Here is a 27,660-nt window from a genome sequence, read left to right as displayed (position 1 = left end):
TGAATTCTGCAGAAAACTCAAATATTGGGAATAAATATATATTCGGATTAAATATTGATGATGATGATGATGATGATGATAATAACATGCATTTATACAGTAGTTTGCTGTATATCCTTTAATGTTAATGTGGTTTCCAATATTTGCTGTAACTTGAATCTGATTATTATGAGTAATAACTTGATTTCAGAGATCTTTGTCTAGTAATAAGAGCTTAAATGTTATTCTTAAAGTCTTGAATGTCCTGGACGGCCCTGTGGAAGAGTTCCTTCTCTCTGGGTTTTGCTCCTGAAACTGTGTGTTGGACTGGAGGAGCTGCTGCTGGCTGGTTTGCCTGCGGTGTGAATCATTATGGGCTGTCAGTCGCCGCGGGCCACACACGCACACACACACCGCACATTTACACACTTTTACTCCGCTTCTTCTCATTCATGACTGCTGCTGCACACGAGGAAGCCTCTACACACACGGATACAAACACACACTGATACAAACACAATATACACTCTTCTACACACTGATACCCTGTTACACACACTGATACACACTCCTCTACACACAGATACACACACCTCTATATACACACAGTTTAACCAGCAGCAGGTGAAGGCATGCATAAATTATTATATAATTTAAATGATAATATAAGGTTATACATGTATTAATTAAGCAGATGTATTCAATGAAATGCGTTGTGTATTTAAATGTATCTCAATTCTAAAATTGTATTAATTCACATAAATTTAACGTAAAATTAATGCAATTTTTTGGTGTGTGAGGAACAAACCCAAATATATGATTTTTTATTCAGAAAAGATATTGAGAAATGTAGAATGTTTTGAAGCTTGCCATGTAAATATCACCACTGACCATATTCCTGTCATAAAATCCTCCTGAAATTTTATTGAATTGAAAGCAAATGTAAAACAAGCTTTATTTATCTATTTATTTATTCATTTATTTATTTATTTATTTATTTATGACATTAAGTGATGTTTAAGTTGGACTTCTTTGCACTTTTATAAATAATTTATCACACTAAAGGAAAATTTAAGTGATTAATATATATTTAAATGTGAATTAAATTAAATATGTTTTGTATTTAAAAGTATCTTAATAGATTTTTTCTAACTGAGTTCATCAATCCTAAAATTCTAATAATCCAATTTAATTTAACATAAAATTGATGCAATTTTTTGTGTGTAAGGAACAACGCAAACCCAGAAAAGATATTGAGAAATGTAGAATGTTTTGAAGCTTGCCATGTAAATATCACCACTGACCATATTCCTGTCATAAAATCCTCCTGAAATTTTATTTCATTGAAAGCAAATGTAAAACAAGCTTTATTTATCTATTTATTTATTTATTCATTTATTTATTTATTTATTTATTTATGACATTAAGTGATGTTTAGGTTGGACTTCTTTGCACTTTTATAAATAATTTATCACACTACAGGTAAATTTAAGTGATTAATATAAAATTAAATGTGTATTAAATTAAATATGTTGTGTATTTAAAAGTATCTTAATAGATTTTTTTCTAACTGAGTTCATCAATCCTAAAATTCTAATAATTCAGATCAATTTAACATAAAATTAATGCATTTTTTTTGTGTGAGGAACAACGCAAAGATCTGATTTTATTCAGAAGAGATATTGAGAAATGTAGAATGTTTTCAAGCTTGCCATGTAAATATCACCACTGACCATATTCCTGTCATGAAATCCTCCTGAAAGGGTCATTTTATTTAATTAAAGCAAATGTAAATGAGCGTCAGCGCGGAGGAAAAGCTTTTAATACTCTTTGCTGTCTTTTCTTGAGTGTGACGGAATAAACGGCACACATTCTGCTGAACGTCTCTTTGTTTCGCAGATGGAATAAAATAATGCCATCTTTCAGTTATTTTATTTCATCTGTGAAACAAAAAAGACACAAGGGTGAACAAAAAATTTATTATTTTTGTATTTTTCTTTATTTTCTATGACATGTTTTGCCCAAATTGTAGTTTGTTTTGTCATCAGAAAGTGTTTAATTTGGATTTATTGTAGGGCTGCTCCATTATGTGTATGTAATTAACGTTTAAATAATCTCAATTATTAAAATGATTAATCAGTTGAAGTCATAATTATTCGCCCCCCTGTGAATTTTTTATTTTTAATAAATATTTCCAAAATGATGTTGAACAGATTCAGGAATTTTTCACAGTATTTCCTCTAATATTTTTTCTTCTGGAGAAAGTCTTATTTGTTTTATTTCGGCTAGAATAAAAGCAGGTTTTAATATTTTGAGACCTATTTTAAGGTCAATATTATTAGCCCCCTTAAGCTATATATTTTTCCCAATAGTCTACAGAACAAACCATCATTATACAATGACTTGCCTAATTACCCTAACCTGCCTAGTTAACCTAATTAACCTAGTGAAGCCTTTAAATGTCACTTTAAGCTGTAGAGAAGTGTCTTGAAGAATATCTAGTCTAATATTATTTACTGTCATCATGGCAAAGATAAAAGAAATCAGTTATTAGAGATGAGTTATTAACACTATCATGATTAGAAATGTGTTGAAGAAATCTGCTCTCAGTTAAACAGAAAATGGGGGAAAAATAAACAGGGGGGCTAATAATTCTGACTTTGACTGTACATCAGTGTATGATGCACATCCCGTGCTGCAAAAGTTACAGCACATGCTTTATCATTTTCACGTGGAACTGAGCTTTACAGAGCAACACATGTGTAATGGCAGAGCCCTGATTTGTTTTAATTTTAAATGTTAATTTAGTCAACGTTAAAACTAAAACGAGTAATATAAAAACAACAAAGTATTGAAATATTACAAAGTAAAAAATATTAGAAAAATGAAAAAATTATAAATGGAAAAATATTAATGACAAAAGTGGAGCAAAATAGCAGTAATGTTAAAGGAGATATAAAATAAAGAAATATAAAAGTAATCTCAGCTGTTCGTAAAAGCTGGAATAGTTACTCAGGGATACTGACAACTATGTGATTGCATCTGATTTTCTGTGTGTGTGTGTGTGTGTGTGTGTGTGTGTGTGTGTGTGTGTGTGTGTGGATGCGCATCATTCAGTTCTTCTTCAAGCACACACTTCATTTTACAGAGCAAAATTCATGCACAAATGGACTCGTCAGGTTATTGTCCTTCAGCTCTTTACCGTTTCAGTGCTGTGGTGCCTAATGGAAAACACATTTAATGTCAGGTAGTTTGATCCTGTTGTGTGATTGTCACCTTATTATAATAATGTCATTAATTTCAGCCTCTAAGGGTGAACTTCTGCACTCATTTCACTCCTGACGAACTCTTCTGATTACCAGTTTAACCCGTCTGACCTTCAGGTTATCTGTGAATAAATCAGACGTTCAGCTGCATCGTGATTTATTACACAACGCAAAAGATGATGCTCTTGACATTATTAATGCATGCATTATAAATACAGCTATATGCAATTAAATGTAAACGATCAATGAGGTTAATCAAATAAATAAGTGACTTCACTAAATTAAGCTAATTAAATAAGATCACTGAAGTAGATCAAAATTCTATGTAAATTAATAATTCACTAATATAAAAATGTGGCGTCACGGTGGCGCAGTGGGTAGCACAATCGCCTCACAACAAGAAGGTCGCTGGTTTAAAGTCCCGGCTGGTTCAGTTAACATTTCTGTGTGGAGTTTACCATCCAAACACATGCGCTATAGGAGAATTGATGAACTAAATTGGCTGTAGTGAGTGAGTGTGTGTGTGTGAGAATGAGTGTGTATGGGTGTTTTCCAGTACTGGGTTGCAGCCGGAAGAGCATCCGCTGTGTAAAACATATGCTGGATTAGTTGGTGGTTCATTCCACTGTGGTGAGCCCAGATTAACAAAGGGACTAAGGAAAAGGAAAGAATATCAAAATTTATTTACTAAATTAACTTACACTAAATTTAATCTGTTTTATTTATAGTTTAAGGAATTATAAATTAAGCAAGTTACATATTCAAATAATTTAATGCTTTCCAAATTGTTTACATTAAATTACAGATTTATTGTAAATTAATAATTTAGTAATATTACATTTATTTACTGAACTAATAGACATTAAATTTGATCTGTTGTTTTGTCAGTTTATTTAAATACATTCCACATTTTAGCTTGTAATTGTTTAAATATGTAATTTGCTTGATATAATAGTGTAAGATATTCATTTTATTATTAACTCATTGATCATTTGCATTTAATTTAAGCTATTATGTTGTTTATAATAACAATAATTTCAATGGAATTAAGATTTTAGCTTCATTGTATTTTAATATTTAATTTGCTTAATTTAGTAATATTACATTTTTTATTAACTCTGCAAATTTAGTATTTAGATAAATGATAAAGTAATATGCTAATTGCATTTACATTATTAAAATAATAAATAAATTATAAGTAAAATGTAAATTATATTAATTCATTGTAAATAAAACAATAGATCAAATTAAATATAAATTATTTAAATTATAAATAAAATAATATATAACATTAAATATAAAAGAACAATGAGTTAATAATAAATAAATAAATATTTTACATTACTAAATTAAATGGATAATTACTTAAATTAATATAAAATAGTAATGAATTATAGAAACGCTAGATCAGATTAAATGTAAATTATATAAATTATAATTAAAATAGATGCTGTTTAATGTTTATTATATAAATAAAATTATAAATAAAATAATAGTTAAAATTAGACAATGAGATAATAATAAAAGAAGCTAATTAATTATTTAAATTATAAATGAAATAATGGCTAAAATTAAATATAAATTATATAAATAAATATAAATTAAATAATGGATAAAATTAAATAGATTATTTAAATAAATATAATTAAAATAATGGATCAAATTAAATAAATTATAGAAATAAATTATAAATAAAATGATGGATAAAAGAAATGTAAATTGAATAAATAATTTATTAATAACACAATAGTTAAAATTAACAATGAGATAATAATAAAATAAGCTGATTAACTATTTCAATTATTAATTAAATAATGGCTAAATTAAATATAAATTATATAAATAAATTATAAAAAATAATGGCTAAAATGAAATAAATTATATAAATAAAAATAAATAAAATAATGGCTAAAATTAAATATAAATTATATAAATTAAAATAAATAAAATGATGTATAAAATTAAATGAAAATTATAGAAATAAATTATTAATAAAATGATGGATAAAAAAATGTAAATTGAATAAATAATTTATTAATAACACAATAGTTAAAATTAACAATGAGAATAATAATAAAATAATAAAATATTTTACATCACTAAAATAAGCAAATTAATTATTTAAATAATAAATAAAATAATGGATAAAATTAAATGAAAATTATATAAATAAAACATTATTAATAACATAATAGTTCAAATTAAATAACAATGAGATAATAATAAAATAATAAAATATTTTACATCATTAAAATAAGCAAATTAATTATTTAAATAATAAATAAAATAATGGATAAAATTAAATGTAAATTATATAAATAAATTATTAATAAAATAACAGTTAAAATTAAATAACAATGAGATGATAAAATAAGTAAATATTTTACTTTACTAAAATAAGCAAATTAATTATTTAAAAAATAAATAAAATAATAGATCAAATTAAATGCAAGTTTAAATTAATTACAAATAAAACAATGGATGAAATAAAAATACATAAATAAATTGTAAATAAAATAATGGATAATCTAAATGTAAATGCTGTAAATAAATTATAAATAATGTAGAACAAACTAAACATAAATTATATAAATAAATTATAAATAAAATAATAGATGAAATTAAATGTAAATCACCATCACTAAAATAAGCGTGCTATAAATAAATAAGCTGATTGGCTGAAGTTCTGTCATTGGGTTATGCTGTAGTGAATGTAACTGCGGGTTAAACAGATGTTTTAACTGATTCTGCCCTGATCATGAAAGCCAGATGTTGCTCGTAAATGTCGACCGCAATTAATTACCGTCAGACTCATGTCAGTTTAATATGACAGAAAACTAGAGTGTGTTCCTAAAGTATAGCTGTAACGCATTAAAATATTAGTAAATATTCTCAAACACGCCTGCTGGATTAATTAGCTTGATTTAGTAATGTAAGATATTCATTTTATTATAAACTCATTGATCATTTGCATTTAATTTGAGCTATTATTTCATTTATAATAAAAATAATTTCAATGGAATCAAGATTTAAGCTTCATTGTATTTTAATATTTAATTTGCTTCATTTAGTAATATTAAAAATTTTATTAGCTATGCAAATTAAGTATTTAGATAAATGATAAAGTAATATGTTGATTGCATTTAAACCAATTTTACACCACCATTGGTACCAATTTGGCAGTGGAAATGTAAGCCTGATAAAGGTGACCCGTATACTGTACCACTCTGATAAATACTGACCCGTACTGTACCTCTCAGTGGAAGCGGGCCATAATTGCTATTGTGGCTCTGCCATATTTTTTGTAACCTGTATTCATAGGCGGAGCGTGTGTAAGGCTGGGGAAGTCTTAGCCTCCCCCTGGCCAGAGACCACGGAGATAGCAGCAAAGAAAAAAACTGCATTGAAAACATGTAACGGGTGTGAGGCGGAATATGAATGTAATTTAATGGTGATTATTAACACAACACTTTAGCTATTGTAAGTTTGTCAATCAAATTTAAACTGTCCAACCCCGCACGTTGCACTGATGAGCGCTGTTTATTACTGGAGTTAGCAGCTGCTCTGAAAACCAAACCTTAAGTGCTGGCCAGCAGACTATTCTGATTTACTGGTCAAGGACATCAGTAATAAAACCACAAATGAGTATTATAATAATAATATATTATATTAAAGAGCCCATATTATACATGAAATAGGGTCATATTTAGGTTGTAAGGGTCTCCAACAACAGTCTAATTTGCATGCAAGGTCAAACAACACTTTGATGGTCTTATAATCTGCATTTATTTTTACCTAATTATCCCAGCGACTCCCATATGAATCGTTCAGTGATCCATTTGTTCCCAAACCCCTCCTCAGCGCGAAGCTAATCTGCGCTGATTGGACCGATGACAGCCTGCTGCGATTGGTCGACACGGACAAGGCTTCAGCGCGAGACAGAGTGAAATGCCCAGCTGCTAATCTACAATATAAAAGTAGTCACAGTGCACACACGCTTCATAGTGGATTTTGGCTGCCAGTGGGTGAATGTAAACACAGACGATGGACTAGAAAATACTGACGACTAACTATTTTATTGAGCAAAAAGTCCAAGAACTGGCGAGGAGATCTCATAGCCCGTCGCAGTCTACTTGCTCTTTTCACATACACACACACACGCACGCACACACGCACGCACGCACAAACATACACACACACACACAGGGCCGGCGCGTCCATAGAGGAGACCTAGAGCGGCAGAATAGAGATTGGGCGGCGCTCAGTTATATCCGCGAATCGCTCCGTTATATCCGCGGCGCTCAGTTATACACCCACCCCCCCTCCCCCCTTGGTTGAATTCTTCAAATTCATACACACACACATTACCCTCAGAGGAGACACACACACACACACAGACACATTTCAATCCTCCCCGAGGACACGACACACACGCCTAGAGCGCCAGTTCAGCTTGCTGGGTGCAATTTAGACACCTCACCTCGAACCTGAGCTGAAATATTTTGAAACTTGACCGTTGCATGTGTGTAGGAACAGCTGACGATCCATAATCAAAGCGGCACACGTCACATTTTCAACGTGGCTTTACACGCGATATGAGAAAATAAAGAGTTAACCTGATACAGTACACACAGTTACAAGTAACAAAACACAACTAAATACATAATTTGCAAGCTAGAGCAAACGAGGCAATAATTTTAATCGCACATACTTACACTTGTGAAATGGGAGAAGAAACTGATCCATGATGCACTGATCCATGTTCTGACAGTCTATACTACAGTCTATACTACAGTCTATACAAAGTCTTCTTTGAAAGCAGATAGTTTTCAGAAGCACTCAGAACTGCTCAAGGCTGGGCTATATTGCTGATGTTTCATCTTTGATTAGACTGTCCATAATATCCATCTTCACAGCGTGACTTCATTCCACCGGTGTCTCTCTCTGTGTGTGTGTGTGTGTGTGTGTGTGAGACTTTTTTTTCTGTTAGTGGGCGGGGCCGCAGGTTTCAAATCTCCCGGGCTTGCGCGTGCAACTACTTGTGTTTCGTAGCTGCGTCATCGCGAAACACCTAATGACTCGTTATCAAGACGACTCGTTTGAAGCACTATGAGTCGACTCTTTTATAGATGAATCAATAGTTTTAAACACTACACTTACAGATTTAAGCCTTAGCTGGATATTTCACTTCACTTAGAGCTGTGTGACACACTACATGGAAGGGCATTTTCAAAAACCCATAATATGGGCTCTTTAATATATACACTGCTTTAACTTGTTTTCAGCATTAAATGAAATTGGTAGTGTCATTGTAACGTAGTCTAGCCTATAGTGGAGTAATCTTGTTTAGGCAGTCTTTTGGAGTTTTACATTGTAAAGGTCAAATATTTATTGCTGAATTACAAGTTCAGTTTTCAACTGGTCTCGTGAAAAAGAGAATGATTTAGTGTTCTCAGTGCCGGCGCATCCAGAGGCGACCTAGGGTGGTAGAATAGTGAGGGCTGCGTCCTCTCTAATATTAATTATTATTATTATTATTATTATTATTATTATTATTATTATTATTATTATTGTTATTATTAATAGTAATATAAAAGCAACAAGGAGTAATAATTTCATTTGAAACTGCATACAGTAAGTAATAAATAAATATTTAATAAATATTTAACTATTTTTAAATATTTAATAAATGCCGTCTTGATGAACAGAATAATTTTAATTAGATTTTTAAAAGTAATAATACAAAAAAATAAGTAAACCGACCCCAAACTTTTGAAACTGTGTAGATCAGTGGGTGAGTTTAATAAAATAATGTAATGTGTGTGTTGAATATAATAGACGTTTGTTGATAGGTGGTGCTTTTGTTAAAACCTCTTCTTGGTCGGTCGCAAATCTTTTTAAATGTATTAAAGGGCAGCTCATATCTTAGCCTTACCCTGGAGTTTGTTCACCCTCTGCCCATGCCTGTACTCCATAACACCTCATCACAAACGGTGTCACAAGTGGGATGGCCAGCCTCAAGACACTGATTTTATCTGTTCTTCTACTTGAGGAAAGGATATGTGTACTTTTGCCTCACTCATTCACTCACTCACTCTTTCTCTCTCTCTTTCTCTTCATCCTTTCTCTCTTTCAAAGTGTTCATTTGTGAGTGAATGATCTCTTTAATTATATATAAAATAATATATAAATACAGGGGCGTAGATTTAGGGTGGATGGAGGTGATGCCTCCCCACCAATATCCACCGACCATAAAAATGTCCCCCCAATAATTTCATCCACTTTTAAAAAAAAAATCCCGCTGTCAACATTAACCTAGACCAGGGGTCGTTCCTTTCTTCAGCAAAGAGCCATTTCTAATGTTTTTGGCAAATGCATTTTTTAAAGAGCCATTGAGTGTCGCGATTCAAGTTGAAATGTCCTTTTATTCTAATTCTTACTCATTTTGCTGTAAATAAATACAGTAAAAAGATCATTGCAATTGCAGTTTGAATAGCAAATAGATTTTTTATAACAGTTTTAACTTTTTAAACTGTAAAATATGATTGAGGAGAGACAGCTATACACATATTTTTGATCAAAGAGCCACATGTGGCTCCCGAGCCATAGGATCCCCACCCCTGCCCTAGACTAGAGACCTAGACAAGCAGAAAGGGTTAAATCACGTCCTCTCCTTGAGTCCTCCCGCCCCCAAAACACATATGGACATTTTGATTGGCTGTGCCTTTCCCTGCTATCATGTGAGAGGCTGTGGCTGCCTTCAGATACAAGCATTGCCAAGATTAATTTAGGCCTTTTTGCCTTTAGATTCAACTTTATTGTCATTACACATGTACAAGTACAAGGCAACGAAATGCAAGTAAATTGAACCCCCTCGACCGTACACAAACATCACAATTCCAGGGGAAGACAGGTCACAGGAGGTGGAACAGGAAATAGGATACATTTCAGGAGAGAGAGGGGCAAAAAAAAAACTCCCTCTCACCTTGCTCTTGAGTTAGAAGAAAGTTAGGAGAAAGAAAAAGCCCCAGTAATCTAGCACAAAAAACACACCGACAAGACATAACATTTTCACAAGGGATGGGAACAGGAGGTGTGGATATAGTCCGGTAAGGGCGGGCAGCCATCTGGTCCTGCAGCCATGGAGGCGCTGGTCACAGACCCGCCTACCCCCTCCAGTGGGTGAAAGCACACAAAGGCGTTGGGTATGGGGGTAGGGAGTGTCTATTCGTGCTGTGTGTGTGTGTGTAAGCCTGTAGAGTCCAACAGGTGTCCTTGACGGGGAGCAGGAATTTCAGAGCGTCTCCTTATCTTGCTATCCTGGAGAAGTTGTTTCCTCCAGCTGAGGCCGTCTGGCTGGAGAAAAGAAAACACAGGGAAGCCGAAAGAGTAGAAAGATACTTCAACTTTAGGTCAATACCTGCCAATTTCACAGATATTTAATGTCCATCACTCGTCTCCAGATCTGGCCAAATCTTGTTGCAAAGCTGCTAACTTCACCCCGAGGTTTTCCAGTTTGCCATCTAATATTGCAGTCTGATTATTAGCAAGCCTGCCCATCAGCGCTTCAATCAAGCCGGCCAGCCTGGTGGGGTTTTGAGCAGCACTGACCGCTTTCATCAATCGTCGATACGCCAGGGCCCCGCAGAAACCCTGTTTTCAAAGTTCCGAATAGGTAAATGTCTTCAATATCCTCCAGAGACAGAGCAGCCAGGCACAGGATGTGCCACTTCTCCCACCCGTCCATCACGTATCCAGCTGCAAACGTCCCCGCAGGACAGGTGGGCTCTCCCGAGCCCAAACTTCTCGTCGAGAAGATGGTGTCAATCACATTCAGAGACCAGTTGATCAAATCCATAATTCCTTGTTCGTTTGGATAGCAGGGCACGGAGAGCCTCAGAGATAGAATAAGACAAAGACAAGAGGAGCTAGCGAGGAGAGATATGGGACGGAGAGGGAAAAAGTGCGATCGCCTTCGCCGAGAGCCAAAGAGAATATTTTATTAGATAGGACAGTATTTAGACAAGAAGCGAAGTTGGAGAGAGAGAGGGGGGGTAGGGTAGGGAAATGTCCTCAAGCCGGGATTCGAACTCGGGACGCCCTGATGTGCTACTGCACCATATGTCGACACGCTAACCACTAGGCTTTTGCGCCGACAAGGTGCTTTTTTTAACGAAAGTGAAAGTCACATACTGTAACGCAAGTTCACTACTGAATAAGTCCATCAAGATAATGGCGTTAATACTCTTTAACGCTCGGAATATTGACAGTGGTTTATTCCAGCCTGATCTCACGAGGAAACGTAAGTATTTTACGTTTTGTCAGTTTAGTGGCTAATTCGTACGAATTCGTACGAGTTCAGTCGTACGAAATTGTACGATTTTAAAAAGGAGGCGTGGCACCTAACCCCACCCTGTCCCCATCCGTCATTGGCGGATGAGCAAATCGTACTAAATTGTACGAATTAGATCATACGAATTCATACGAATTAGCCACTAAATCAAAAAGTGACGAATTTCCGTGAGATTGTGTTGTTTATTCTGGTCTCTGAAATCATGTTCCAGAGCATTAAAATAGTTTAATAGTTTAATCTTCCTCGATTGTTGTAATTATTAAAACTCTTCTGTTTGTTTAAGTGTCGTAGATAATGTTAAATTCCCCAAACACAAGCATCCTCTCTCCATCTCTCCATCATCATCAGTCTGCTCAGGGCCAGCATGTAAACATCTCTGTGTCTCGCTAGTGGACGGACGCCGCACAATTAGCCTGATTGATGAGCGTCCCGCTAGCCATCCGTCTCATTGATAAAGACCCTTTATCCGTCTCCACCTCCCATAATGCCTCTGCTCGTGGTGGGTGGCGACAGGAAGTGCAGACAGGAGGGGGATGATCAGCATGTTTGACGCCCCGCCGTGACGCTTTATAGACTCGCGTTGAGGCAGAGAATTGGCCCTGGTTTGTTTTGAGCCGGAATGGAGTAATGAGAATGAATGTGATTGTGAGCGGGCCGTGCTGTTATCTGTTTCCTGTCTGACAGGAAGTGGCCGGTGATGGATCTGCCGCTCGATGTTTCTCACTCGGAGGAGCTGGATGTGCAATATTCAGATGGACACTGTCCTGCTTTACTGGATGGATGCTCTGCTGTTGAGGGAGCGAGTGCTGTGTGTTTGTGTAATGAGCTGCTGAGTTCATGAGTGTTTATGTGTGTGTGTGTGTGTGTGTGTGTGTGTGTGTGTGTATCTACTCTTCCTCTTTTCTCCTGTGTTTTCCCTCTATTTCTCAGCTGTTGTTGATCTGCAGTTTGTGTTGAGAATAAAGTAAATCAAGACTGTTGACAAATCATGTTGAGTTACACATAAAGACTAATATTAAGATCCTTTCTTTCTTTCTTTCTTTCTTTCTTTCTTTAGTCTTTTTTCCTTTTCCCCTAATTCCTTCCTTTTTAATTTCTCCCTCCCTTCCTTCCTTCCTTCCTTATTTTCTTTCATTCATTCATTCATTTTCTTTTCGGCTTAGTCCCTTTATTAATCCGGGGTCGCCACAGCGGAATGAACCGCCAACCCATCCAGCATGTTTCTACGCAGCGGATGCCCTTCCAGCCGCAACCCACTTCCGGGAAACATCCACACACACTCATTTACACTCATACATCATGGAGAATTTAGCTTACCCAATTCACCTGTACAGCAGGTTTTTGGACTCTGGGGGAAACCGGAGCACCCGGAGGAAACCCACACCAACACGGGGAGAACATGGAAACTCCACACAGAAACACCAACTGACCCAGCCGAGGCTCGAACCAGCGACCTTCTTGCTGTGAGGCCACAGCACTACCTACTGCGTCACTGCATCTTCTCTCCTTCCTTAATTCTTTTTTCCTTTCTTTTCCCCTTAATTTCATTCTTTTTTATTTCTCCCTTCCTTCCTTCCCTCTCCTTTTTTTCTACCTTCCTTCCTTCCTTCCTTCCTTCCTTCAGTTCTTTTTTCCTTCCTTTTTCCCTTAATTCCTTCCTTTTTAATTCATTCCTTCCTTAATTTCTTTCTTTTTAATTCCTTTCCTCCTTCTTTTCTTTCTTAATTCCTTCCTTCCTTCATTCAATCATTTCTTCCTTCCTTAATTTCTTTCTTCTTTCCCTCTTTCCTTCCTTCCCTAATTCCTTCCCTCCCTAAATCCTTCCTCCCTTCCTTTCTTCCTTATTAATTCCTTCCTTATTTCCTTCCTTCCCTCCTTCCTTACACAATTCTTTCCTTCCTTAAATACTTCCTTTTTTAATTCCTTCCCTCCTTCCTTCCTTAATTCCTTCCTTCCCCCTTCCTTCTTTAATTTCTTACCTCCTTCCTTCCTTTCTTCCTTAATAATTCCCTCCTTCCTTAATTCCTTCCCTCCTTCCTTCCTCCCTTCCTTAATGCCTTCCTTTTTAATTCCTTCCTTCTTTCCCTCCTTTCCCACCTTCCTTCCTTTCTTCCTTAATAATTCCTTTCTTCCATCTTTCCTTCCTTCCTTCCTTCCTTCCTCTTTCCTTCTTTCCTTGATAATTCCTTCCTTCCTTCCTTACTTCCTCTTTCCTTCTTTTCTTGATAATTCCTTCCTTCCTTCCTTCCTTCCTTCCTTCCTTCCTTCCTTGATAATTCCTTCCTTCCTTCCTTCCTTCCTTCCTTGATAATTCCTTACTTCCTTCCTTCCTTCCTTCCTTGATAATTCCTTCCTTCCTTCCTCTTTCCTTCTTTCCTTGATAATTCCTCCCTTCCTTCCTTCCTCTTTCCTTCTTTCCTTTAATTCCTTCCTTCCTTCCTTCCTTCCTTCCTTCCTTCCTCTTTCCTTCTTTCCTTGATAATTCCTTCCTTCCTTCCTTCATTCCTTCCTTCTTTCCTTGATAATTCCTTCCTTCCTTCCTTCATTCCTTCCTTCTTTCCTTGATAATTCCTTCCTTAATTCCTTCCTTCCTTCCTTGCGCTCTTTCCTTCTTTGATGTTTTTGATCTTGTGAATCTTTCACCTCTTCATGCTGTTGTGAAAGTAAAAGTGAATCATTCATTCTTTAATCATTCATTCATTTTGGTTTTGGCTTAATCCCTTTTATTCTAATTTAATTGCCATATTTTATCTTACATGTCTGACCTTTTCCTGCCATTTTAAGTTTGTATATCTCACATTTCACAGTTTTTTCTTTCTCATTTTGACCCCTAAAAAAAGATATGAACTGACATTTCAGTGACTGTCTTTTCACGAGCTGCAATATTAGTTTCTTCTCAGTGAATGCATGCTCTTTAGCGATGGTGTCAGTCGCACGATTGACAGCATGATGATGATTAAATGAAGGATTAAATAGAACATCTCGTGCTTAAAATATGTAGATGTGGAAAACCTGAAAACTCCATCCCACAGGCTTTACGGTGAACGCTTTAGTCATTTTCATAGCAGCCTTTAACCACTGGAAGTCTTTTATCCACTCTTGGAAAAGTGTAAATGCTGGATTGACATTCATTACATGATCACTGATCAGATGTGCCATTATTTGTAACTTTAGGTGGTTTCTAAAACTAAATCTGTCAGTGTTGTTTTCATTCTCTCATATCCAGACCTTTACATTTACACGGCTGTAGCTTTCTGTCATCTGAACTGAGTGATTGACAGCTGATATTAACCAACCCATTCGCGTTCTGTTCTAGAGCAGTGGACATATAGGAAGAGCTTGAAGGCGGGACAAGCATTGTGGGCTTTGTTTACTGCAGCAAGTTGACATGTCAACTGTTTTAAACCATTCCTGACTGCTGCGTTTGGTGTTTTTAGGTGCAAAAATGCATAATGCGTGATACGCGCATGCGGTGGACATTGCACAACTACAATTTTATGCACTCGCACAAATGCTTCCAAATATATTTTGAGCTCGCAACCAAAACGGTCGCAATTTCAAGCCCTGAATTATGTTATATAAAAATAAAAAACTGGCATTTAGGATAGGATTTTAAAATAATTTGTAGGATTTTTTTGGTAGGTGTTTGTTTGATTTACTAATATTTATTCAGATTTAATTAAAAGTGTGTCAATTAAATGTGTCATAAAAGTTCAAAAGTCTTGTAATAACCCCCAGTGAAACTCCAGGGTTTTTCCAATGAATATTTCAATGGCTACCCTTAATAAAATGTCTGATAAATATACAATTTTATGTCCTATTTTTGATTTTCTTTAGATTTTCAGAGTTCAAATATGAGCCTGTCGTGTTTCCAATCACTCGAACATTAAAACAAATCATCAATGTCATCACTGAGGAATTTTGATGAGACTGAAATATAGGCTTCAGGAACATTTCAAGCGGATGAATTATTGCTCCGGCCTCTTTAACGCTCTGAATATTGGCAGCGGTTTATTCTGGTCTCTGAAATGGTGTTCCAGAGCATTAAAACTCCTGCTGAAAGTGGCTCTGAAAGTGCAGGACTGACCACAGCGAGACCCACTGCTGTTTTATAGAGTTCACAATGTTAAAGTGAGGAGGCCGAGCTGCCAAATAAAGCACCGCTGTTTCTCAGCACTTTTGAGGAATTTTCCTCAGTGTAGATGGATTCATGTCTGGCCAGAGGACACACAGACCTCAGATCAGTGGAGGAAGAATTATACTCAAGTGAAAGCATCATTACATGCTAAGAAAAAAAAATGCAGTGAAGAGCATGCACTCCTGTGGGACCTGTGCACTTAGAATTAGATGCATGAATGTAGGTGCGGGTGGTACAGACCATTGAAAACCTTAAATACAAAGAGTCAAACCTCTCAATGTCCCCCATGCTCTAAGAAAGAGCCAAGACATCAGAGATGCGGGTGTCATTCCTCAGCCGTTCTCCTCTTCACCTGGATGACCTTACAGACTGAGATCCGCTCTGCTTTTCGCATCAGTGTCTCTTTACGCTGCTTTAAATAAAGCCGTGACTGGAGCAGCTGGAGAAACTCATCATTTCTAAGCTCAGAGTTAAATGTTGTGGGTGATGGTTAACCTGTGACCCACTGCGGGTGACTGAGAGGACGACCACACTCCGCTTATATCATCTCTCCTGTGTTCAGTTTGATCAGCACATATATGATTTTATATTGTTGGAGGACTGTGATTAAACCAGGCTGCTTATGCATGAGGTCAGATTGAGGAGACGGGGGTCTGAACTCTGTTGATGTCTTTCTTTAGTCATTCAGCGCTATATTATAATTGCAGCTGTGTAACCTGTTCTAGTGTAATATAATTAAAAATTCAAGGCCAAAAACGTATTGCATATTATTGTTTGATTGTTACAGATTAATACAGTTAAAGGCAGAATTATTCACCATCCGGGTAAATTTTAATACTTTTATCAATTTTTTCCCCAATTTTTTTTTTAACGAAAAGAAAAATTTTCAACAAATTTCTAAACATAACAGTTTGAAAACCTCAATTCTGATAAAGTTACTGACTACTTCTGGAAAATTGTAATCTGATTACATTACTAATTACTTAATGTCTAAGGTCGACGCAGTGGTGCATTAGGTAGTGCTGTCGCCTCACAGCAAAAAGGTCACTGATTCGAGCCTCGGCATTTCTGTGTGGAGTTCGCATGTTCTCCCTGCGTTCGCGTGGGTTTTCTCCGGGTGCTCCGGTTTCCCCCACAGTCCAAAGACATGCGGTACAGGTGAATTGGGTAGGCTAAATTGCCCGTAGTGTATGTCAGTGTGTATGGATGTTTCCCAGACATGGGTTGTGGCTGGAAGGGCATCCGCCGTGTAAAACCTGTGCTGAATAATTTGGCGGTTCATTCCGCTGTGGTGACCCCAGATTAATAAAGGGACTAAGCCGAAAAGAAAATGAATGAATGAATAATGTAAAAAGAAATTGGATTACTAATTAATTCACTTTAAAGTTACTTTTAAAACGTATAAAACCTTTTAAAAATACAAAACAAACAGCTCTTTTAGTAATTTCAGCCTGATCTCACGAGAAAACGTAAGTATTTTACGTTTTGACAGTTTAGTGGCTAATTCGTACGAGTTCAGTCGTACGAAATTTTAAAAAGGAGGCGTGGCACCTAACCCCACCCCTAAACCCAACCGTCATTGGGGGATGAGCAAATCGAACTAAGTTGTACGAATTAGATCGTATGAATTCATGCGAATTAGCCACTAAATCAAAAAGTTACGAATTGCCGTGAGATTGTGTTGGTAATTTAATATTCACAGAGAAACATGATGGGTTGATCACAGCAGGTGGAAAAGATTTAGGCTGCATTTACACTGCAGATCTTGATGGTCAATTCCGATGTTGTGACTGTATCCGAGTTTTTGATGACCTGCTTACATCATCTTTTAAAAGTGACTCGATTTGAGGCAGCCTGATATTTTTATTTGACGGAAGAAAAAAAATATGTTGGGGAAAAACAGCCTCTGCCGGTTCTATAAAGGATTTAATCAGTGTTTTCATGTTGTAATCAAAATGTGTCATTTAAGTTAAGAATAATTAGACCAGGCCTATTTATTTTCCTCTTTTTATTTAGTTTCTGCTTTATTTCTATGCTGTTGGACACACTGCATGTGCGTAATGATGTTCTGGATGCTGCTGTTCGCATGTTAAAATAAATCAGTATTTTAAAATGCAATATTTAATGTGTCGCACACAAAATAGACACGTCAAATTTTATTAATAACATTTTTTTAATAATTTAATATTAATCTGACCAGTTAACGATTAATATTAATGAGCAGCTGTTGTCTTTTACCAAAATTAACCGAAATGAGCATCCCTAGTATAAAGCGTATGTCATTTTGTTCTGTTCTGTTGATGCATCACTGTAACGTGTGTTTTGGTGTGTGTTTCAGGTGACGGACCGCTCGGTGCAGGCGTTTGCGGAGCACTGTCCCGATCTGCAGTTCGTGGGCTTCATGGGCTGCTCGGTGACGTCACAGGGAGTCATTCACCTCACCAGGGTAACCCAAAACACAACTTATTTTTATTTTGCCTGCACTTTTAAATCTCATTAATGTGTAATGAGGTGAATCGTGAAATGTTGAAGATCCAGCACACCCTGCTGTTTGTGCATTAGCATGCTAATGAGAGAAAGTTATCTTGGGCACACCGGCGCCGCAGAAGAGCTGCTGTAATTGCCTGTATGGAAATGATTAGGTAATGATATTCTCGCGCTTTCGTTTTGTTTTTTGGCCCAGTTTCTTCTGTGATCACTGGCATCTTTATATCATATATACACTCTTAACAATTTCAGGATTTACAGTAACTTACTGGCATGTAGTTCGCCAGTAACTCACTGTAAATCAGTTACAGCAAGAATACTGTATTTACATTTACAGCACCATTTATCTGGCTGTATGTATTTTCAGTATTCATTCATTCATTTTCCTTCAGTTAGTCCCTTTATTCATCAGGGGTCACCACAGCGGAATGAACCGACTTATCCTGCATATGTTTCACACAGCAAATGCCCTTCCAGCTGCAACCCAATACTGGGAAGCACCCATTCACACACACACACACACACACACAAACACACACACACTCATACACTACGGCCAATTTAGTTCATCAATTCCCCTATAGCGCATGTGTTTGGACTGTGGGGGAAACCGGAGCACCCGGAGGAAACCCACACCAACATGGGGAGAACATGTAAAGTCCACTGAGCCACCTTGCCGCCGTATTTTCAGTGTTGTACATCTTTACTCTAAATTATATACAGTCATTTTCACAAAGCAACTTTAAAATACAGTAACATACTACATAACTGTCCCACAGTAAAACACAGTTCATATTACAGTTACATACTGTGTAATTTACAAAAAAAAATGTGTACAGTGTATAAATTGATCTTATTTATAGATTTATGACATTATATAACTTGACCTGAACTAATTTAAACTCACTTTAGTTCAGTGAACTTTTTTTTTTGGTTCGTCTAACAAAAATATAGGTTTGGTGTTACAAAAGACTGCTAGATTGATTGATTCATTGATTGATTCATTTTCTTTTCGGCTTAGTCCCTTTATCACTACGGTCAATTTAGTTGATCAATTCCCCTATAGCGCATGTGTTTGGACTGTGGGGGAAACCGGAGCACCCGGAGGAAACCCACACCAACACAGGGAGAACATGCAAACTCCACACAGAAATGCCAACTGACCCAACCGGGACTCGAACCAGCAACTTTCTAGCTGTGAGGCCACAGTGCTAATCATTGAGCCACCGTGCCACACTGATTGCTAAATAACAAATGAATAACTTATTTGATTGATCAAAGGATTCAGTTCAAAAGAATCATTTAAACTGAACTTTGAACTTTGAAAGTGACTTAATCTGATTTTAGGTGTGTGTTCAGGTAATTTTGCACATTTCACGTTGTTTATGAGTATTTGAGTCCACTTTGCTTGTCAAATTTAATGATTTTCGTCCTTTCTAGTTCTTATGCTTAATATATTTATTTTAGTTTTCAAACTTATTTGATGATTCAAAAGATTCAGTTCAAACGAATCATTGAAAATGATTTAAACTCATTCGAGTGTATTCAGGTAACTTAGCACATTTTGTGCTGTTTATGAATATTTGAGTCACAGTTTTACACTCAAACTGTGTCAGCTATTATGATGTTTGTCCTTTCTATTAGTTTGTATTTAATAGAGCTTGTATTTCTATTAGTTTGTATTTATATTTTAGGTTTAATATATTTTATTTGTAGTCATTTTAGTGTCACGTTTCAGTTTTTGAATTTAGTTTTTCCAAGTCTTCATCTGTTTTTAAGGCTTTCTTCTAATATTTATATATTTGACTACCTGTGTACATGTGGGAAGAAACTACACACACTTTACATAAACAAGAATAAAAGAAAGAAGTATAAGAAATAAAAACAACCAAGCTCTCTCGTGAAGCCAGTATGGAAGTAACTGAAACCGCAGTACATCGACTTTATTAAGTAATATTAAGTCTGCATAATTAAGGGCGTGGCCACTTGAGTGACAGCTAGGTCTCGCTGCTCATCATCACGTTACCTCAGCTGATTCCGGCTAATTAGCCGCTGAACTCGGCATATACATTGTATTTTTGTTTTGTTTTATGTGGCTTTACACAGTCAGCTGCCTTTTGGAATTATTTCCTACTATTATCAGATAATATGGCATGATGTGTGCACTTAAGTGTGCTCACAAACCATTAAAGTTGCCTCTATTTCCCAGTTGAATGAAATTATATACTTATATACCATCTCTATAAATGTATTTGTTTTATTTTAGATAAATTATCATTTATAATTTTCTTTAGATCTGTAAAGCACTCCAGAATCTGACAGATTGATTAGCTATAGGCTATAAAACAGTTAGAGTCGAAAAGAAGAGTCGTTGAGACGATGCCTTGGGCATTTGCATCACTTCGGCACAGTCAGTGCTCAGGAAACCAAGAGATTTTAAGGTCTGTCACACCCTAGCTAGAGTTTTGAATGAAATGAGCTCATTAAAAACCAAAGAATATAGCTTTTCAGATATATATAGATTACTGCTAAGTTGAAACTAGATTATATAAATGTATATTCCCACAAGTGTTCTGCCTGGATTTCATAAATAGCCGTGCATTTACTAACACACACTATATCTGAAGTGTTTGGAAGTAATGCGCATTTTCCTTCTGTAGAAAAACGTCATAAGAACAATGTTTAGTGGCTCAATGTATTACAACAGTGTTTTTAAAAGTCTAAACACTTTATTGATATAGTGTACAGCCAAGCACATGTGGTCAGAACACAAACGAGTCGCAGGTAATAGAGTATTAAGCGTTTCTCCCAAAGAAAAGCCTGTCAAAGCAAAGTGTTAGCAGGCCCCTGTAGCTCCACTGACACTCCGCCTCTTTGCCCTTGTTTGGTATCCCACGGTCGGCGCAATGACGCGCGAATAAAATGATGACGGTTGGCCACGCCTATTTACAGTGTTACGTGCCTCCTCTATCTAGGGTCAGGGAAACGCACAACAATATAACATAAAGGGGAAAAATAAAATTAACGAATTAAGTTTAGCCAACTTAAAAATATTAATTAGAGGCCAATTTTGATAATAGAAAATATAACTAAATAATAAAAAAAGGGCAAGGCAGCCAACAATCATCACCCTTCTCCTGTTCCAGCACTTCAACAGTAACTCACACCAAATCCAATGTCCAGTGCATTTATTTACAGATTAACAAATAATAAATGACCAATGGTCAAAAATACTCAGGAGGGGATAAAGCCAAAACAACAAACAAAAGATCTAACTGATTGAGAAAGCAACTTTCTAAACTCTCAAAATAAAATTAAAAAGAAAAACAAAGATCTTACCTTGCTCCCTCGCTACCAAAAAACAGGAGAAAACTAAATGTATCAAACAAACAGTGGCATCCACCTCCGTACTTCTCCAAAAAGTTGAAACAAAACCAAACCGGTCTCTCTTTGTTCTCTACTGCCGCATGCCCAAGCCACTTAATTACCAATAGGTGAGACAAGATAGAAAGAGAGAGCTAGAGAGAGAGAAAGAAAACAAAAGCAACAACAAATCCCCCCACACAGGGTGGCAGCATACCACATTTGAGACCATATATCAACCCAGGCTCATTCTGAAAACATAGTCCCACGGACGTTTCTGGAGACTGTAAATTATGTAGCCGGAGGTTTGTATGGCTGCATTTCATTTTTTTTTTTGAAGCGAACGCTACAGGGCCATTCCTTTTAGCGCTTATCGGCTGACCGCTTACCTTCGTGTGGAGGGCGTTCCCGCCGCAACTAGTTTGTCCAGTTAGCTCGTCCTGTACGTCGGTGGACTTGGCACTTAGAGAGGAGCTGACCACAACGACGACGACCGGGTTTGAGTACGGGGAAGAGCGGTTCCAGAAATCAGGTTAGACAAAAACAGAATCCAAGAAATAAAGCGAAGAGGTTCATAACAGGGTGAGGATGTGGTAAAATCCGAAAACGTGGTTAAAAACGTCTTTTTCTGGACGGCTTTTGTAAATTGTTGGTTGGGTTTAGGGAAGTAAGTGGGCGGGCGGGTGGGTCAGTCGGTAAAATTGATTTTGTTCAGGGAAGGAGGAGGGTGGGTCGGCCGGCCGATTGGCTGGTCGCCCAGTCAATCTTTCAGCCAGTCGGACAGACGGTTGTTCGACAGCGGCCTCTGGTGGGTTTACGCGAGAACAGCGCAGGTGCGAATGGCACTCGCGAGAGACATTTAATGTCAATGTCAATTTTATTTCTATAGCACTATTTAACACAACCAGAGGTTGACCAATGTGCTGCACAATACAAATCAAAACAGATAAAAAACAAATGTATATATAAAATTATAAAATTATTGCTAAAACAGACACTTTTCAATGATAAAATGCCAAATCAAAGAGATAAGTTTTTAACCTAGATATAAAAACAGACAGGGATGAAACCGATCTGATACAGAGGGGCAGAGCATTCCACAGCCAGTTTAAGAAGCAAAAAAGCGCACACAGCGGCCTCTAGCGGATTCGCGAAAACAAAAACTGCAAAAATACATACCTCCCGGGACGTATTTCACGGTCTCCAGAAACGTCCGCGGGACTGCGTTTTCAGAATGAGTCTGGGTTGCCATATATATTAAATGCATAAAATTAAAGAAAACCTTTTTCTCTTTTAAAACCTTTATATGCAACAGCAGCTTCATTTGCATCTTCAGAAACCTGTGTGTGACGTCACGAATACTACGTCCATATCTTTTACGTTAAAAACAGATTTAAATGTGTTAAAACAGGTTTTAAAGGAATGAAAGAGAAAAGAAGACATAATAGTGCGATCTGTTTGACGTAGCACAGTGCTCATTCAGTAAAGGCACAGCTAAACAGATGTGTGTTCATTCTTAGACAACAGGAGGGTTAAAAAACGTCATTAAAAACACTCGTATAAATGTGTACATGGCCTCAGTTGAGCTCTAGCAGTGATTCACGAGTTCACACTTGCAATCGTTTCAGAATAAAGCGTATTTGGCGTGCTGTCGAAGCACGAGCGAAGTATCTAGCCCGGCCCCAGAACGCTCCCCCCGGGATTTTAATGCTTAAGAGGTGAGGTGTTGGGGTGGTGGAGGGATGCTAAAGTCGTGAGATGCTACAGGTAAGACAGCTTTGGTATATATAGGGGTTTGGATTGGATAATAGAGTAATTGTCAATGACGTATTTGATACTGAAACTTCTGCGCGTGCTCCTCCTGAAATTTGTTTATAAAACATCACTATGTGAGCGTAGATAAGCTTTAAATGTTGCGTTCTCGTTATCATGACAGATTTTGTGAATCGGGCCGCTATTTCTGAACTTCCACATTCGCTCTAAACTTCCACATTCAGCTTCAGCTCTGTGACTGCTGAGTCTCATTTTCCAGCAGCGGGGAGTTGGTAAAGATATCATTACATTATACAATTCACCTGGTGGCATCAGCAGGCACAATAGTTATTTAAATGAAGTCCCAGCTCCACCTCGCAGCGTCTCTCCTCGGACACACATTTCCATTTCACTCCACTTCAGAGCTGCGAATGTGAAATTAGTGGCTTCTCCACCAGAGGGACCGTTTTTATTCAGATCATCAAAGCTTCAGGCCTTTCTCAGGTGTGGATTATATTTATAAAGCCCTGCAGAGAGCCGCTCATGAAATAAATCAATCTGGCGCAGAGGAGTGTGCAGAATGTCAGATGAAGACGCTCGCTCTCAAACCGAGGGAAACTTTGCAGACTTTCACATTCATTGAGTTTGACCTTAAAACTCTGACTGATCATGGAGATCATGATGAAACACTGTTGTGTGTCGCTTCGGTTTGTTTTTTACGTGTGCTGGCATACAGAACTTTACTGAACCTAACCATTTTATTCTTATTTCTGTATTCTGATTACACACACACCACATTACACTTTCATTAATATCTATATTCTGATCACACACAACAAACATTACACTTTAAATCTTTACTTTACACATCGTCGGCTGCACATCCATGATGCCAATCTCCCATTCCACCACATCCCAAAGGTGCTCTATTGGATTGAGATCTGGTGACTGTGGAGGCCATTTGAGTACAGTGAACTCATTGTCATGTTCAAGAAACCAGTCTGAGATGATTCACGCTTTATGACATGGTGCGTTATCCTGCTGGAAGTAGCCATCAGAAGATGGAGACACTGTGCTCATAAAGGGATGGACATGGTCAGCAGCAATACTCAGGTAGGCTGTGGTGTTGACACCATGCTAGGTTGGTACTAACAGACCCAAAGTGTGCCAAGAAAATCTCCCTCACACCATTACACCACCACCAGCAGCCTGAACCGCTGATACAAGGCAGAAGTGATGCGCGGATGGCGGTCATATCCGCGGACGCTGTGGATAATCTGCGGGTCGGTCGGGTAATAAAAAAATACATGATGATTAATTACAGGTCGGTTGCAGGTGGATGTAGCGGGACATAGCAGTGGACCAGCGAAAAAGCAGAGAGTGGGCTTTGCAGAATGGGAAGATATGAGACGCCCAATAATAATGGATGAAGTGCAAGAGTAGCCTACTGAGGTATTAAACCTTCAGTTGGAGGAGTCATCAGAGGAAAATCTGCTGTCATTCTGGGAGAAACAAGATCGGATATTTTCACGACTGCAGCGCCCTGCGAGGAGAATCTTGTTCAACACGCGGTGCGAGCGAACGCTCAATTCAGTGCAGCTGGCCACGTTTTGGAGGCGAGGCGGAATCGCCTGAATCCAGGCACAGTAGATGCTATTCTGTATTTGCAGTGCGAAGAAAAAGGCCAAGTAAACACAACATAGCTGCCGTATAGGCTGAAGTGGCACCCTTTTTGCTATCTTGTTCCTGTATCTGTAAAAGCTCAAATGTCTTATTTTTACTTTCTGTTTCTATTTAAAAATGAAGAAAATGTTGTCCAAAGACAAACTTTTGTTTTTATAAATAAATGTTCATTTAAAAAAGGTTTAAGATTAACGTATTCATTTACTATCAGAGATGCGCAGATTAGCTCACTGAATCTGCTGTTATTATCCACGCTGACCTATCATCATGACGAAAACAAAGAATTCAATTATTAAAGTGACGATCGGATGCGGGTTGGGTGCGGATACATATATCAGATAAAACTATATGTGCGGGCGGGTGGTGAGTGGATGATTAATATGAAGCCGCGGATTTGGGTGTCTCTACAAGGCAGGATGGATCCATGCTTTCATGTTGTTGAGGCCAAATTGTGAGCCGAGCATCCGAATGTGGCAGCAGAAATGGAGACTCATCAGACCAGGCAACGTTTCTCCAATCTTCTATTGTCCAGTTTTGGTGAGCCTGTGTGAATTGTAGCCTCAGTTTCCTGTTCTTAGCTGACAGGAGCGGCACCCGGTGTGGTCTTCTGCTGCTGTAGCCCATCCGCCTCAAGGTTGGATGTGTTGTGTGTTCAGAGATGCTCTTCTGCAGACCTCGGTTGTATCGAGTGCTTATTTGAGTTACTGTTGCCTTTCTATCAGCTTGAGTTGATTAGAAATTTTTGTTAACAAGCAGCTGGACAGGTGTACCTAATAAAGTGGCCGGTGTATTTGGGGTTATATATGTATATACACCCAGTGGGGTAGCGGACGGGTCCACAGGGCCAGCACTGCGGGGGGTGGCGGGGTGGGTGGGGTCCCGTGTGATAAATCCATTGATTACACACACCAAACTTTGCGCTGTATTTTAACAATCTAGGCGCAAAGTCTAAAAAGCATTAGGGACCTGTCCGAATCCACTTATGGTAACTCATGTTAAGGACAATAAATACGCAAAGATTTGCTTCAAAACTACTTCTAAATTCAGTTCTAATTTCTAACAACAACAATAACAAAGTGTGTTCAAAAAACTGAGTTAAATTCAGTCTTAATTTGTGCTGGAACAAACCGGATCCGGATCGGGCACCTCTGAAATCTGATCCGGCTCCTCATTTTACAGATCCCCCTCCTCACACGGCTCTTCACTTTCGTCCATGATCCCCAACCCTCTTAACATTCACCCCCCCCCCCCCCTTCTCTCAGGTTTTCACTATCGTCGGGCATCTCTCCCTCCTCTAGTAACATGCCGGATCCGTTACCCCGATCTGTTCCGGGACCTCGCAATATACAAATTAAGCACTGCTTTATATCCAAACACACGTCCTGTTGTTATGCCCCATATGGTGATGCAGACGTCTCCAAAAGCCCACAGGAGGACAAATCTAAACTTGTGTTTATTAAAACAAATATAAATATGCAGATAATAAATAATACTGCTAATAATAACAACATTATACAGATGCAGATTGTCATGATTAAACTGAAAAAGCCCCCTGAGGTGAAGAATGGAGGCAGTGGTGTTTATATTGATGTTGAAAATAATCATTTCTGTATCATTTTAATCCTTTAATTGTTTTATCTGTAAAGATATTGTGTATTGCTGTACATCATAGGTCGCAGCTCTGCTCACTTTTGCTCCAACCCTAATCAAACACCGCTGATTTAAATAATCAAGGTGCTCAAGACTGCTAGAGACTCACTGCAGGTGTGAGTTGGAGGTGGTTAAAGCTAAACTTCGCAGAGCTGCAGCCTTCCAGAAGCTGAGTTTGAGACCATTGCTGTACATCCTGTGTGTATTAAGCAGTGTGTAAGCATTTGGAACTGCATATGCACATAACTAACGTTTTCTGTGCTGGAGTTTAGAGCAGCTTTTAGTTGGGCAATGGTGGGGTCTATTTCAGTTCCTCAAAATAGCAACACACCAGTAATGCGCCTTAACACACCTCCTTTATAGACCAGCTCGAGTCCACAGAGTGACACAAATAGATTCGCTATTTAAACAACGTGGTGCAAAATATGAAAATTACAATTGCGCTGGTCTGAAAATAGCAACACATCACGCCAAACACGTCTTGCGCCTTATTGTGCCCGGGTGTATGATAGGACCCTACATATTTCGAATGTGTCTGATGTTCAGAAAATGCATGCAAGTGAGTCGTTCCTATACATTTTTGTAATAATTTAAAATGTAATCAGTGAATGATTTCTATAATCTTAATTCTTAAATCCAAGAGGGATAATATTTGCAGAAACACACACTCTATTTAATCAATAAGTGATGAAACTCAGTGCGTTTCCTTTTATTTTCCATGAATGTTGAGCTGAATCTTAGTACGGCGGGATATTAATGTTTGCATTAATGTGTAATATTGAATCTCAGGGTCTCTGTAATGCATTAAGGTTGAGTTTGTTCTTCTGTACTCCTCCTTCAGTGACCTCTGATGATAAGAAGCGTGACCTCTGGGGGTCGAAGTTCAGGGTGGAGAAACAAACCAAAGCGGATTTCCTCCGTTTACAGTCTAGCGCTCCTGTACAGTGATAAATGAGCCGTGCTGATGTAATATCCTGCTGCTGGATCAT

At 37.5% G+C, this 27,660-nt stretch overlaps 1 protein-coding gene across 1 annotated transcript in view; it reads left to right on the top strand.

Moving 5' to 3' along the window:
• The window catches only part of fbxl17 (F-box and leucine-rich repeat protein 17), a 125,014-nt gene that overhangs the window by 85,789 nt on the left and 11,565 nt on the right, over window positions 1–27,660 (top strand). The window contains exon 7 of the mRNA XM_056463222.1: window positions 18,075–18,182. Coding sequence (XP_056319197.1) covers window positions 18,075–18,182 — 108 coding nt within the window. The remainder of the gene's footprint in view (window positions 1–18,074; window positions 18,183–27,660) is intronic.

The sequence above is a fragment of the Danio aesculapii genome, chromosome 8, assembly GCF_903798145.1.
Source record: "Danio aesculapii chromosome 8, fDanAes4.1, whole genome shotgun sequence".
Lineage (NCBI taxonomy): Eukaryota > Metazoa > Chordata > Actinopteri > Cypriniformes > Danionidae > Danio > Danio aesculapii.
Note: the sequence above shows the minus strand (reverse complement) of the source record. Positions and strands in the feature narration are given on the sequence as shown.